This window comes from Microcebus murinus, chromosome 2, assembly GCF_040939455.1.
Source record: "Microcebus murinus isolate Inina chromosome 2, M.murinus_Inina_mat1.0, whole genome shotgun sequence".
NCBI lineage: Eukaryota > Metazoa > Chordata > Mammalia > Primates > Cheirogaleidae > Microcebus > Microcebus murinus.
Window position 1 is genome coordinate 76261568 of NC_134105.1, and position 16345 is coordinate 76277912.

General features: G+C 43.5%; 1 protein-coding gene across 3 annotated transcripts in view; it reads left to right on the forward strand.

The window, feature by feature from the left end:
• The window catches only part of SLC44A3 (solute carrier family 44 member 3), a 77661-nt gene that overhangs the window by 35299 nt on the left and 26017 nt on the right, over positions 1-16345 (forward strand). For all 3 annotated transcript variants that reach the window (XM_012790982.3, XM_012790981.2, XM_012790978.3), the window contains exons 10-12: positions 3463-3628; positions 10320-10476; positions 12940-13023. In XM_012790982.3, the coding sequence (XP_012646436.2) occupies positions 3463-3628; positions 10320-10476; positions 12940-13023 (407 nt within the window). The remainder of the gene's footprint in view (positions 1-3462; positions 3629-10319; positions 10477-12939; positions 13024-16345) is intronic.

The window sequence follows — 16345 nt, forward strand, 5'->3', positions numbered from 1 at the left end:
CTGTGGCCCAAATTGCTTGTCACATGTGTCACAGCTGAGCCTGGAACCACGTCTTCTCCCAGTATAGTGTCCTTTCCACCACCATCCTCCGAGATCCATCATCTCTTGGGATCTGTGGATAGCCCAGTTCCCACTGACTCCCGTTAGCTGCCGACGGGTGTAGCTGTAGAGTACAGTCCATAGTAACAAGGCAAGGAGGAGGTGCGAGGAAGAGATCTCGCCTGCACTGACACAGCCATCCAGGAGAGGGCAGTCGTGTGCACGGAAGCGCGTCTGCCCCACCCACGGGCTCTGTAACCCGCAGGCTCTCGGCTGCTTCCAACTTCTGTTTCCAGCCTTTTGCCTTGAAGCCAGGGCGCCTGATTCTTCAATAATGTTTGCTTAAAGCAGTGGCTGTTTGCCCCCCAGATGGCATTTGGCAATATCTGGAGACATTTTGGGTTGTCATAAGGGGGCGGGGAGGGAATCCTCCCAGCATCTAGTGCAGAGAGGCCAGGCTTGCTGCTAAACATCCTATAATGCTGGGCGCAGGCCCCCACCCCCAACAAAACGTCGGTTGGTGCACGGAGAAGGCGAGGAACCTTGCCCTGAAGGGAGGTCCATAAACAGCCTGGTACAGCTGACCCCCAGCAATGAAAATAGAAGATGGCTTTGACAAGGATGTTCAAAAACGACAGTGTGATCAGTCAGAAATAACTTATGGACTCCGCTTTGGGGAATGCCAAAGGCTTTAAAGCCTAAGCAGATCGTATCACCTTAGCTGGGCCTCTCTCCGACTGTTGCCAGCGGCGTGCTGGGCTGGGAGGCGCGTGCATGTGTGACCTCCCGGCCCAGGGCCGAGGCGAGAGGCCACGCCCCCTCAGCGCCCAGGGCCTGCGCACTTACCGCTGTCCGTCTGAGGAAGTCATCCCTCCTGCTCTGTGGAAACGTTTCCCCCCACAATGTGGTATTGTAAGCCTGTTCTTGCAGAGCCATGCTCTGTCCCTGATACTCGAGGGCCTTATAAGAGAAGTATGCTTGTTTCCTGGCCCAGAGTACTTCTCATATTCCAGAGTGGTTCTCAAAAGTCCACTGACCTGATCCGCCTAAGTGTGCATTCTCTTTGGGAGACGCCACCTCATTTGGAATTGGGAATGTTTTCCTTTTCTGTTGTTGTTGTTGTTGTTTTTGAGACAGAGTCTCACTCTGTTGCCCTGGCTAGAGTGTCATGGCATCAGCCTAGCTCACAGCAACCTCAAACTCATGAGCTCAAGCAATCCTTCTGCCTCAGGCTCCAGAGTAGCTGGGACTACAAGCATGTGTCACCATGCCTGGCTAATTTTTTCTATTTTTGTTAGAGATGGGGTCTCACTCTTGCTTAGGCTGGTCTGGAACTCCTGAGTTCAAACGATCTGCCCGTCTTGGCCTCCCAGAGTGCTAGGATTATAGGTGTGAGCCACCGCACCTGGCCTGGAATTGGGAATGTTTTCTGAAACATGCTTGTTTCGAAAATCATAGGCATTTATCCTTGCCTTACCTGAAACAGATCGCCTCCAAGCCAAATGAGCCCAGTGCTCAATAAATATTAACCTCTCTCCGTAAATCAAGCTGTTCCACTATTTCTACAATGTGACTCTTGTTCCGCAGCACATATAGCACAGAGAATTGAGACCGGCCTTAGTCTGTGGAATCAGTTTCACTCTATAGCATGATTATCTTCTCCCCTTTCCTTCTCACAGACCGTGCTGTGAATGTCTAAAGACACATGAATTATGAATCTGAAGTCAATTTATAGCTATGACAGGAAATATGAAACTGTCTTTAAATGTTGTTCAAGTTGTAGGTTTTCTTAAAGACCAAAGTGCCCATCTTCTTCCTGACAGTAGGTGATTTAAAATCCATAGTGGGAAGACATCTAGAAATCAAATGCAGCCGCCAAGCTGGGGTTTGGATGCACCAATGTCTGCAAACCTAATTCAAGGGCTTCTCTAGGTGAGAGAAAGGAAAGCAGGGTATAGCCACATGAATGACAGAACATTGTGAGAGCGTCCTTGCTGGCCTCAGTTGAATGCAGTACTGTGCTCCTGCAATTTAATCACCACCATCATCATCAACACTGAAGGAACTAAGGAAATTTCACCCCAAAATATGACTCCTTGGTGTAAAGAGTATTTTGAATTAAAGTTCCTTAGAAATCAGCAGCCTTTCCCTCTTTCTTCATAAAAAACAGACCCATCAAAAAGAATAATCAACTTCCTTTCCCCTCCCTATTATCTCAATATATTGCAGGAAAGAAGACCAAAAATGCAACCAGACCTGGTCCAAATAATTTTAAATATAATACCTGTCCCTTAGGTTAATTTCCAAGGAGTATCATTTACAAGTCAATCTGTTTCCCTCATTCATTTATTCAACCAAGTATCTATTCATCCTCCCTAATAACCATTAATTGCCCCTCAATAGAATTACCTATAGTTCTCATGTCTCCCTCCTTCTAAAAAGACAGTACATAACTTTCTGGACCCCATTGGGACATTCGGTAATCATTCTGTGATTCTCCCTGTGCACATGGTAAATAAACCTCTTTCTCTTACTAATCTGCCTTATTTTGAGTTGACCTTTCATCAAACCTCTGGGGCAAAGGGGAAGTTTCCCCTCCCCCTCCCCCATCACTGATGTAGTGCTAATTCTACAGGCAGGCCCTATACCAAGCACCTTCCAGGTATCTAGGTAATGTCACTCCATGCTCACACTACTACCAGGACATAGGTACTCTAGGTAAGGTTGCTAAAACTCTGAGAGGCCACATGACTTGTCCAGGCTACTCATGAAAGGGTAAAGTTGGGATTTGAACCTAGAAAGGTTAACACTGAGGCCCAGGAGACATTTTAAATGTGCTAGAAGAGGTTGCTCTTGAAGTGAAATCTGAACTGAATCCCTTTGAGAAAACAAAGACCCTTGTCTCTTTCTCTCTTATAAAGTCTGTGTTTGTCGAAGTAGGGTTCTATAACATGGTTCTAATGGCTTTATGTGGTTTCATCAATGCAAAAAATTTGATTTGCATTACAAAGGGGTGTAGTTGAAACCATGGGTCTTAGAGTCCAGTGTGTTCAGGTTTATATTCTCCTTCTATTAATCATGAGCAATGAGACTTTACAAAAAGTTACTTAACTCTTCCAAAACTGTTTTCACATCTACAAAGTGGGATGAATATCGGAGTATATATCAAATGTCTTGGAAATTGTCTAGCAGTCATGACTGTAATTATCATTATTGATATTATTTAGAAGCTAAACGTGTGTTCTCAAATTTTAGTTTTTGCTATGGAGATTTTAAATTATGGTAGGTACTTCACACTTCACTTTGGCATCTGTGCTTCACGTACCACCAAAGGCCAAGCATAAAGAAATGTGGCCTGTGGAACCATCTTCCATGCTCAGGAAAACAGCGATGATAAAGTACATTTGTGCTTTTAAACTTTAGGAGCTGCCCAGGTTATTGAAGGTGGCCGAGTGGAATATCAGCCTCTCCTGGACATTCGGTGTATGTGGTGGTACCATTTAATTGGCCTCATCTGGACTAGTGAGTTCATCCTTGCATGCCAGCAAATGACTATAGCTGGGACAGTGGTTACCTGTTATTTCAACAGGTAGGTCCAGTGTTTTTCTCCTGTTGGTTTGTCTACGTGGTTTGTCTATATGCTTCATGTTGTGTATCTCAAAGGATATCTGGCAGTTTTGACTTGACCCTTTAAAAGGGATTGACAAGAGTAAAAGACTAAGCTGAAAATTGGGCTGAATGCTCACTTGGTGGCGACAAGAAATGTTATGCCTTAAATCTGTCACCCTTCCAAGCTTTTTTGCTTTAAGCTAGAAAATTTAGAAAGAAGCCAAACAGGGAAGTGATCATATTGCTTAGAATTGAAAGATTAAAAGGAAGGATTGAATTCCCCTGTAAATATTCATTCTTATTGACTTCAGACTTAAAAAAAATTACTGGTCTATTTTGAACACATTTTGTTAAGTTCTGGGAACCTCACTTTGTCCTCTGTAAAATTAGGAGAATGTTTGCTTAGAAAATAATTTTAAATCCTAAAGGAATTGTATGTAACTATAAAATATAATTTATGCACATTTAATTACTAGTGAACATTAATTACTTGCTTTCTTGCTTCTATGTTTATAAACTGTTACTTCATGAAAATAATTGAGGACACACACACACACCCTGAACTTCTTTAGCGTGTGTGTGTGTGTGTGTGTGTGTGTGTGTGTGTGTGTGTGTCCAGGGGGCAGTGTGGAGACCACGAGCCCCAGGAGCAGGGCCAGGACAATGACAGGGCTGGACTCAGAACAGGAAGTTTACTCTGGATAGGTCTGACCCTCTAATCTCTCAAACCAAATAAATAGATAAACACGAAACTTTTGTGGGGTAGGACAGTCAGCCAGGGTGATTCATGCCATTGAGCGGTTATCTGCTGATGATAACGAGCACTGTGGGATTTTAATATAGAGGTGCCCTTGGGAACCTCCATCATCAGAGACTCTGGAGGACTGGCAGAGGGGCTGTTGCCCTTGGCGCTGAGTGTTGCTTGCTCCTGAGTAGGCAAGCAAAGAGTATTCTAACCACATTGGCCAGCAGGTACCATTTATCTGGCAGAGTAATTCTGTGTTATCTCAGAATAACAAAACCAAAGCATTTTCAGTGAAGCACATGCATTTATCTCCTAGTCCCCTCCCTCTCTTCAACCCCTCAAAAAAAAATCAGGAAAGAATGAAAAAGGCAGAAACACGCAAGGGCAGTGAGAAAGAGAAAGGCAATGACAGCAGATGAAAAGCATCAAGGACAGCAGAGCTGAGGAGAGGTTGGACGGGCAGTGACTCGGAGCACGCTAGAGAAGGCTGAGGAAGCTTGTCTGTTATTGGCCGGGTGAGGAGAGAGGAGTAAGATGCAGGCTGAACTGAGCCGTAGGATCCCACAGAGGCTCAGGAATCCAGGCGTAAACTGTAGTTCGGAAGATGAGCTGAAAGCCCTTCCGAAGGAGCAGTTAGATGCCCAGATCCTGTCCTCCACACCAGCAGAAGATGGGGAATGCAGGGGGCATAAGTGGAAGCCTACATACTGAATAATGGGGACCCCCTACACCCCGCATTCCACGGCTCAGCTCCCAAAGTGTTGGCAGCCACGTTGATATCCCCCAGGAGGTGGTTTGAGGATTCTGCCCTGGAGAAACTGTCTAACCCAAAGGAAAGACCTACAGATGGTGCCATATGGGGGCCCCAATGAAAGGGGTTCCCTGACTCCTAATGGAACCCTGAAGCCCACCAGGCAACAGCAGTGCCCCTCACAAAGAGCTTCCAAGCCATTCTTTAGAGCCTCATTCTTAAACTGTTCACCAATGATTATTAAACATATGAAGAAAGCCTCAGAGTAAAAGAAAGAGATAAAAATGAACAAAACAAAACAAAGGACTTTAGGGAAAACAGAGACAATGCAGGTTGCAAAAGAAAACTACAAAACAAAAGAACTATAATATTATCAGAGAGAACAAAGAAATATTGTATCCACAAACCAAGACCCCCCCAAAAGAAAGGAATAATGAGAGAACAAGAAAGACCCCTTAGTGATTAAATATATGATTGCAAAAGTGAACGTTTTCTACTGAGAGATTAAAATATAAAGTTGAAGAACTCTTTCAAAAGGTAGAACAAAAATACAAAGAAATGGAACATAGGAGAGAAAGGATAAAACGTTAGAGGGTAAATTTTGGAGACTAACATCTGACTAACATGAGTTACAGAAATAGAAAAAAAGGAAATTATCAAAGAAAATTTCCCAGGGCTGGAGGACATGAGTAAAGAGAAGATCCCAAAGGCTTCTCAAGGGAAAAAAAGATCACAGGCAAAGGATCACGCACCCAGATGGGATCTGACTTTCAACAGCAACTCTAAGCTGGGAAAACAGTGAAGCAAGGGCTATGAAATTCCAGTGAAAGATTATTTCCAACCTAGAATTCTGTACCTATGTCTACTACCCGTCAAGGGTAAAGAAAAATAAAGTCATACTCAGGCACGCAAAGTCCCAAAAGATTCTCCTCCCCACATCCTTTCTAGGAAGGCTGCTCCCCACTGAAACTAATGAGTAAGCCAGGGAGGAAAACATGAGTTTCAGAAGAGAAGGGAATTCCCAGGAGGGTAGCGACGCAGCAGGTGTAGAAAACATCCAGTCCAGGGTGGAACCAGAGGACAGCGGGCTCTGGGAGACATGTCCCCAAAATAAGAAAATGAAATGGAGAAATACCAGGTGTGTTTGAACATGTTGAGAGAAGATTCACACTTTGATGAAGCAGTCAGCGAAGCCCATGGAAATCCAAGCAAATAAAAAATGTGAAAAAGTTAACTTAAGGAAAAACCAAAAGTTGCACAGGAAAGGAAATATAATTGTAATATGCTACTCAGATCAGTTGTGAATATAATTCACAGTACATATTATTTATGTACTAAAAACATAAACACTAAACATTAACTAAAAACTTCGCTATAATTAAATTATACTGGGAAGAAGAGAGGGTGGGAAAATGAGAGTGTGTTTGAGGGGGAGGGGTTCAGGGTGTATAAGAAAATAAAACCAGAATCTTCCATGGTAGAAAGGTCAGTAGACAATATCTGAAGCTGAAAAAGCAAGAAGTAGCAGTAAGAACACGCAATTTTGAAGTGTGGGGGTGAGTACCAGAATAAACAGCTAAAATATTATCTCTAGGGAGAGGGAATTAGAAATGGGAGAAGAAAACTGCTGTTTTTCCTAATAAGCCCAGCAGTGCTATTTGGTTTTTTAAGAGACTTTATATATTACTTTGCTTTAAAAAAACAATTTTAAATAAAATGCATGATTATTTATTTTTAGCATGACTATTTCATTTATTAAAGAACTCTGCTTTTTTAAAAATTTTCTGCCCAATTTTGGAGCCTCAAGGCTTTTCCTATCTCCCAGTTCACAATTCTTTGTGCCATCTTCCGTCTGCCTGCACTCAGGGTGAAGATTAAATATAGCTGGAGTGCATTCATCCTTGTCATTCATTTAAGCACTGAGAGGCCTGAAGAGTTCACACAAAGACCATCAAGTACCAGGATATGGGCAATCTGTAAAATTTACCTTTTACATCCATTTGCCTCAAGAGTGGTCAACTGAGAGCCATAAAGATGCTGCTAGGGATGTGATAGAAGGAGCTAGACTGTTCAACTTGGAGAAGGGACGCTTGGGGCATGACTTCATCATGGTTTTCAAATACACAGAAGATGTTTTCCAGCTGTCCTGGATCTGCTGAGGAAGAAGAGAGGAAACGGATTCATGGCAGGGCTGGAGGAATTTAGGTAGAGACAGATGAATTATCCTAACCCTAACGAGTTACCCAGGGCAGCGAAGGAATCCTTTTCTTTATAATAAACACAGGTTACATGTTCTGTAGAATTGGAGAGAACCTTGCAGTTTCCTTGGTCCTCCCAACCCCATCTTGCAGTGATTTTGCTGAAAGAAATATCAGGAAGGGTCGTGGTCCTTGAGGGGACCACACTGGTCTCCTTCGCTAGGGACCAGCCTTACAAGGAGGCCGTCCATGCCAGGCAGCGCACACCTTGTCCAGGAGCCTCAGCACGAAATTCGTTTCCCTTGTTTGAAGAGGTTTTAGTGAGCACGAGGCTGGATCTAACTAGAGCTAAAACTTACTCCTGGGACCTGTTTTGTGGTGTCTGATGGGATGGGTAGTTGTACAACAGCACTTATGGACCCCTACCCAAAGGGGTATAGGACTTGGATGGGTGGGACCATTAAACCCTTGCCCATGGACTTGGATCCATGGGGTGTTCTGGGGAGCTGGCTCTGTAGTTTGGGGCCAGGCACCTGTTAGCACTCAAGGCAGCCACAGGTTTAAAAGAAGGGACGCACGTCCTGGAGTTATTTACTCTCTGATGCTGCCGAGTCTCCCTTACTGCCATCACCCACAGAATTGGGGTGGATGTGGCCCAGTTGGTTGGTGCTCAACACACAGTGCTCCCTAGAGACCAGTGAGCGAGCCCCCCAGGCCCCTAATAAACTCATTGCTGAGTTGCCCAGTGATGCCCAACACTGCGATGCCATCCCTTAGGTCAATTTTTAGAATATGGTTAAGTGCAGAGGTAAGTATATTGGAAACTTCACTGGGTATAATCAGATCCTCTTCCTGAAGGCAAGTTTTGCTGGTCATGAGGGAGACAGAGCTGAAGCCACCAGCCGCATACACAGCAGGGAAGGATGACAGGAGGATGTTTGGAAAAGGGTCTAAGAGGAGAAGGTGGGAGCCTCAGAGACACTCCCCTGATTTAGCCTTTTTTTTGTAGGGCTGTTTCTAGTTATTTTTTGTTTGTTTGTTTATTTCTGTCTCTCATTTTGAGGGCAGCTACTGAGTGACTCCTGGCTCTGTGAGCTGGCTTGAGTTGAAAGGGCCTTCTCTTTTTCTTTGGAGACAGAGTTTCACTCTGTTGCCCAGGCTAGAGTGCCGTGGCATCAGCCTAGCTCACAGCAACCTCGAACTCCTGGGCTCAAGCAATCTTCCTGCCTCAACCTCCCGGGTAGCTGGGACTGAAGGCATGTGCCACCATGCTCGGCTAATTTTTTCTATTTTTAGTAGAAATGGGGTCTTGTTCTTGCTCAGGCTGGTATTGAACTCCTGAGCTCAAGCGATCCGCCCACCTCAGCCTCCCAGAGTGCTAGGATTACTGGCATGAGCCACCGCGCCTGGAAACGGCCTTCTCTTTACGTTCCCTCTCTCATCATGTGATAACCCAGCTCCTGGAACCTCTGCATCTTCTAGCCAAGCCCTGCAGAGCCTAGAGTCATAACCGGATATGCTATGGGCTGGGAAGTTGAGGCGGTGCAGACACTCCTCTGCCTGAAATGGTTAATCCCATCGCAGCGAAACCTCAGAAAGCTAATGCCCAACCCCAAACTTCAGTACCTGGAGGACTAGACCGCAAGGCCCCCGTTCACAGTGGCCTATGAATCATTTGTTTCCCTACCAGATGGAAAGCAGGTGCTGTCCTCTTCTCCTCGCATCCCCTCTTGAGCACCATAATAAGTTCTAAGGCACATAAATCTCCTCAGTGGAAAAGTAAACATTCTTCCTTTAAAAAAAAAAATGAGGAAAGGGGAAAAAAATGTGTCAGATTTTCCTGGCCTACACTGCTTTTCTAGTTTATCAGGTCAAAATGAATTCCTATCAGCAATAGCTTCCCTGGCTTTTCCTATTGTAAATAATATTGGGTTGAACACACATCACCCTTTTTGTGGGACAACTGGGTTGCAGTTCTCCAGCTCTCAATATTACTTTCGTGTTCTCTTTTTCTTCCTGGATGATTTCAGCAACAGCAAAATGCAGCCATTGCCAACTTTTTTTTAACATTTCTGGCTGCCTTCCTTTTCCTCCCTCAAAACCTAGGCTGTTGTCAAAACCTTAATTCATAGTGACTTATTATCGACCAGAGCAAGTTGTAGAATAATCCATTATGCAGAAACCAAGCTTCCCTTTTGAATATGTGAAGTTGCTTCTCAGAAAGTCCCCATTTTCCAGAACTGGCTCCAGCGGGAATTCTGAGGGTCACCCTCGGGATGACATCAGCCCTCCCTCCTTTGTTTTATCTTTCAGGTTTGGGGTAGGGTGAAGGCTGTGCCCATTCTGTTCTTTTTCACTTTTTCCCCCTGCCTGTGAAACTGCCTCGTACACATTCTTGGGAGCTGCGTCATGACAAGTCCCGTAAATGATTCACACTGAAGTGACCTTTACAAAGCAGAGGAGAAATCAGCTGGATTTCTGGAGGCTGGAGCAGCAGGGCAGGAGCCAAGCACCCAGGGCCCTCTGTCCCTTCCTGTTAAGCTGAGCTCACTGGCACCTCTCTGGCCGCTGATCCTGGTCATGTGATTTGGTGATGCTTTTAACCACGAAGCTGATGCGGGCAATATTTACATATGCTCCTGTGTGACTTAAACCTCGGAGACTGTGATACAATTAAACAAAAATGAGATTAATAGGCCACTTAAAAGGGTTGCTGGAAGGGGTGGGCGTTACAGAGTTACTTCCAACTCATCAGTGTTAAAATATTTTTTTCTGTATTTGTTTGCAGGATTGAGTGTCTCCAGAAGGAATTAAATTAGACCAAGAAATAATTTAACCTTAGCTACCAAAGAGCATAAAACATTTGCCAAATGCTGTTGCATTACTGCTTTATAAATTGTCAGTACCATGGATGATTTGAACCAGAGAGAAGTTTTTTTGTTGCTTTTTAAAATGCCGTCTTCTCCCCTATTCCCAGAAATAAAAATGACCCTCCCGACCGTCCGATCCTTTCGTCTCTCTCCATTCTTTTGTGCTACCATCAAGGAACAGCCGTGAAAGGGTCGTTTTTGATTGCTGCGGTGAGGATTCCAAGAGTCATTCTCATGTGCATTTATAACGCTCTGAAAGAGAAGGTAAGGCAACATCCTAATGCACAGTGCGCGCTCCGTGTTTGGGTTGCAGAGAAGTTAATTACTGGAAAACTACAGCGGGTCCCAGGACAGGAATGTGACCTGTGACAGCGGCCATTCAGAAGGCTCCTGTTTCTCAGGTCCCATCCCCCCACCTTCCCCAGCAAACCTTTTTTTCTTCCAGTCTCTGTTTTGTTGATGGCCTTGTTTATTGGGCTTTCTCCAACGTGTGGTAGCGGGTGGGGTGTGGAGGGAATAGTTCTGAGTTAGCTGGCTTTTCTTCTTATTTAACTGTTGAACAAAGGGGATGAATTCTTAAAGGTGAAATTTAAACAATCTTTTTAAACATTTATCCTGTTTTTTTTTTTTAAGTAAGAGAATACACTGTAAGATAGGAGTAATATTTGTTTCTGTTTTAATGCTAAAATATTCCCTGCCTTTTGTGTTTCTTGGAGGGTGCCATGGGAAGTTACTGGTGTGTGGGGGAAGTTAGTTACTGGTGTGTGTGGGAAGTTACTGGTGTGTGCGGGAAGCACAAGCACTGAGAGTGAGAAATGGGCAAGCTGACCTACATCTCTGCTCAAAGGACAGAACACTGTAGGGCTTTTGTGCCTGGGGGTTTTCTCCTCCCTGGTTTTTATTTCCATGCACATTTGGTTATGAAAGCCAGTGGAAACCAGAACACCAGGAAAACAGCTGTTCTCATGGTATTTCTGGCCAGCCAAACAAGAGAAGATTGGACTTTTCCCAACTTTTCTGTTTTCGCACAATGTTAATCTCTTCCCCCGCCCTCCCCAAACCCCCGCTGCCACCTCAGGGTTGGTGGCTTAGTCAGAGTTTCACAAACTTACCTGATTCCAGCCCTTTGGGTATTGCTGTGTGTCCTTAGAACATTTTATATGTGGGTTCATATTATATTTTAGAACTGTTTTTGTTCCTTTAAAACAAGTCTAAACTGTTGATATCTTTAAATCTCTAATCAAGATTTCAGGTTAGTATAGCAATTAGAAATAATCGAGTGCATGTCAATAGAAAATGATCTGGCTGCCTTATTTTGAAATGTGTACTAAACAGTTGCCCCAGTGGTAGAACTTTTTGTGTGTATCTATTAAAATTTTGCCTGGCTGCATTTTGGCGACTGGAAGAGGCATCTCCACAACCAGGGCAAATCTAGCAACTTCTGGCTGCTGCATTTTGAAATCAATCCTTCAATCTTAGGAAACTTGGAGAAATATTTCTTGAAGAGCAGAACAGCATTTTATTTTGAATACCTGTGTGCGTGTGGTATATGGATGTGTGTGTGTGTGTATATGTGCGCATTAGTCACGGATAATCCCGGAGCTGCGATTCCTGCTGGAGCTAGGCGTGTTGAACTCTTTGGGGAAACAGCTCTCCGTAAATCTGAAAGAGAAGCCAGTGGAAGCCCCAAGGTCTCTCTGACTGAGGTCTAAAAGGTTATTTATCACTCCTCGGGTCCCATAAGGACCAAGGGGCCAAACTCCCTTTTAGTGATGTCACTGTTGGGAAAATGCGTCCTTCCTTAAATTAAAAAAAAAAAAAATTGTCTTCCTCAGCAGCTTTATAGCCCAGTACTGTGTCTACAAGTTAAACCTTTCACACAGCCAGGGTATGATCTTTCCTACGTTAAATAGGCCCATTCACCACCTCGGCTAGGCTGAAAAGGTCCAGATCAAGTTTCATCCAATTGAATTAACACTGGGATAAGAAAATAGCCATATAAGGCTGCGTTATGCCTGGGGTCCTCATTCGAGGCTATTTCAGGATTGTTTTGAGGGATTATTTTCACTCTGGAGAGTGAGTAGGACGTGGTCGATCTCCCCTCCCTGGAGAGTTTCATTAAATTATTCATTCTTGAGTTATGAACAAACTCAAGTTATATTTCAAAGACTAATTTATCCCTTGAAACTTAGTCCCGAAAGTCTCACTCCAGGATTTATTTTCCCCAAAGTTAAACTTGATTCTTTATTTATGTGGGCACATAACTAGTATCAACAATGTATTATTTTTGTGTGTGTGTGTCTCTGGCATGTGTATTTTTCATGAATATAAATTTCGGTTTGAAAAAGCAAAATGTACCATTTAAGACACTCAGGGACACATGAGTGGGGGAGAGAGATTCTGTGTAGTAGAGCCAGAAGGCCTACTTTTCCTTCACCGTTCAACATGGACTAACCAACCGCCTTCTCTTGGGGTTGACAGCAGCCATACAGGTGAGCCCACAGGAGAGAAACTTTGTTCATCAGCACTGATAAGGATAGTAATTAGTGGTAGGAGTAGCATGGGCAAAATAGGAGAGATTCTCCCATACCAAATGAGAGCTGCGCTAGTGTTGCCCTCGATGCAGAAATTTGCAGGTGGAAACAGTGTTTCCTCAGAAGCTGCTGCTCACTTTCGTTCCTGTGTCATTTTTGACTCTGCTCCTTTGTCTCAACCCGATCCCAACAGCGCCGAGCATCGTCCAGGTGCACGTTCAGATGCTGCAACGGCTGTTTCTGGTGTCTTGACACATACCTGCACCATCTCAACCAGGTACGCCTCCTACTGTGTGCCCCAGGGACCTGCCAGTCCGGAGGGGGGTTGCAGCTCTTCGGTCACACTTTGGCCGATTCTTCTGTAAGAGGCCAAATTGAGTCAGTATCTTAGGCTCTTGGGCCAGTCTGTGTGGCAACCACTCCACTCTGCCATCATGGCGGGAAAGTGGCCATAGACAAAATGTAAATGAATGGCCCTGGCTGGGCTCCAATAAAACTTTATTTATGGATGCTGGAATTGGAATTTCAAGGGATTTTCACGCATCAAGAAATATTTTTCTTTTTAAAATTTTTTCCTTGACTATTTTAACACTGTAAAAGTTCCCAACAGAGGAAAGCAGGAGATGTGCTTTCCTGGCCCCCCCGTAGCTGGCCCCCCACGCTGTAGTCTGCAGAACCTCAGGCCTACCCTGGAACCTTAGGCCATTAAAGCTATGCTTCACATTCTAAAAGAAATACGTTTCTCTTTTCAGAAATAAAAAGGGGTGGAAGTCTTTAGGAACCCTAGCATAATGAGTATCAACTAAGAGCTAATTTTCAGTGTCTTCTCTGAGAACTATAATTTTCCTGAACTAGGAAAAGAATTGCCTCCCTAATTTTTATATATGTCACCAGCCTTTCCTTTTCAAGTTATAAATATTTCTTTACAAATCATAAAAATTATATCCTGTAATTGTTTGAATTTCAGGGGTTTTTGTTTTCTCTCTCCTTAGTCTTTCAAATTGATAGAAATTTAAATGTTTTATTTTTCTGTAGAGCATTTAGGAAATTTTAATAGCCCTTAGTCAAATTTACACAAAGCAGTATTATTGTAAGTTAGCAGGCTGTTTTTTTAATGTAAATATTCACAGAAATCTGACTTAGAAAAGTGCTTCATATTATTTCCCCTCTTTCTAATAAATGTACCATTAGAAGTAAAGGGACTAATTAGACCATCCATGTTTAATGTCTTATAATGGGTATTCAGAACACCTCTCATTATTCAGGGAAAAGTGTAGTCTTCTTAGAGTAAAGCTCTATTTTAAGGCTCTTAAGAATCTTGCAGTACATTTTAAAGTGTATTTAGTTTTCATTTGGATTGCTGCAAGCCAGTGTATATAAGACACAATAAAATATCATAGGACCTTTCGGAATAGTGTGTCATAGAACAAGTTAAGCCAAGCCCTATGAATACTCGTGTTACAGTGTAAGATGCTGTTTCTCTGTGTGTGTGTCTGTCTGTCTCTCTCTCTCTCTCTCTTTAGAACTTTGTGCATGTATCCATACACCAACTTAGACTCTGTAAAGAATTTGGGTTGCATTACAAAAATGTATTAACTGTGATAAAATATATATGCATGAAAAATCAAGGTTAAGAAACAGATGACTAGAAAGACAAAAGCCAGGAATGGGACCATTGATGTACAAATATGCTGGCTTTAGGGTCCTATAAGGTTGACTTGCAACCCCCCCCTTCATTGTATTATGGAAATTAAGGTCCTTTTTGCATCCCTCTTTCACTCCTGGCTTTCATACTGCCCCACGGAAGCCTAGAGGCTCCTTGGGGCTGCTGCAGAGGCCACCACTTCACCAGGGGAGAGAATGGGTGAGGAGGAGGAAGGGTGGGCTCTGGCTCTATACCACTCCCAGCTGGCCCTGCCTTGCACGGAGAGCAGCTCCACTGTGTGTGGTTTAGGGGAGGGACGTCCACTGAACGTTTCATTTGAAGACAGGACTCTGCTGCTAAAACACATTTGAAAACCACTTGCATACATTTTCACATTTGTTTTCTCTGTCTTATTATCCTGAGACATATTTTCTGCCTTTTGAACTTTCACCATCTTATATTAACCTAGGACCTTTTCCCCTTGGGATTTCCAAATGTTTCCATGATCACAATTAATGTTAATATTAACCACACTATAATTACCATTGTAAAGGTGATGAATCCTTATAACAGATAGGTGTGTACAATGGGGATAATTATTCTTTATTCACAAAAAGGCTAAGTTAGCCTTGATCCAGCTCCTGTAATGACTCAACAGTGCAAACAGGGATGGGTCTTTCAGATTCTACCCTTGGTGCCTGTGAAGGAGGCTGTGGCTAAACCAGCTGTCATAACATCTTTACCTGGGGGTGACTCCTGCAAAACCGGGCAGTGCCTGCTGCTGAGGGCACGCGCAGAGGCCTAAGGTTAGGAGATTGAGAAAGAAGAGGAGGAAGAATGGAAAAGAAAGAGAGAGAATTGATGTGAATATTAATGAGTTCACATTAAGGAAATTCATCTCTGAATCTAAGGGTCGCCTCTGGTCTAAATCAACTACTGGAGGCCAAGGTGGGCAGATTGCTCGAGGTCAGGAGTTCGAAACCAGCCTGAGCAAGAGCGAGATTCTGTCTCTACTATAAATAGAAAGAAATTAATTGACCAACTAAAAATATATATACAAAAAATTAGCCGGGCATGGTGGCACATGCCTATAGTCCCCGCTACTCAGGAGGCTGAGGCAGGAGGCTTGAGCCCAGGAGATGGAGGTTGCTGTGAGCTAGGCTGATGCCACGGCACTCACTCTAGCCTGGGCAACAAAGTGAGACTCTGTCTCAAAAATAAATAAATACATACATACATACATACATAAATCAACTACTGGAAAACAGAGTGTAATAAAGATTTTCAAGAATAAAGGCCAGGTGCCGTGGCTCACGCCTATAATCCTAGCACTCTGGGAGGCCAAGGCCGGCAGATCACTCAAGGTCAGGTGTTCCAAACCAGCCTGAGCAAGAGCAAGACCCCGTCTCTACTAAAAAATAGAAATTAATTGGCCAACTAAAAATATATAGAAAAAATTAGCTGGGCATGGTAGCACATTTCTGTAGTCCCAGATACTCAGGAGACTGAAGCCAGAAGGATTGCTTGAGCCCAGGAGTTTGAGGCTACTATGAGCTAGGCTGATGCCATGGCACTCTAGCCTGGGCAACAGACTGAGATTCTGTCTCAAAAAAAAAAAAAAAAAAGAATAAAGACAATGATTTTATAATGGTGATCAGAGCTTTGCTGATCTCATTTGGCAGTGGACAGAGGAAAGTGAGCATAAAGTGAGAAAAGGAATTTAGATTGGCCTTTTGAGAAATTTCCTGGCATTGGAATGAGTTACTAGGGGAAGTTTTGGCATCTCTGCCTCTAGAAATCAGATTTAAAAGAGCGGAGGCTTATTTTTTCCTTTTTGAATAGGATCTGGGAAATGCTAAAAGAGAATGTGATCCATTTGTTACCATCAAAACCCAGATGCTCTTCTTTATTTAACATCAAGGAGCTGGCTGTGTTTTACCACTGGTTTTTAAAA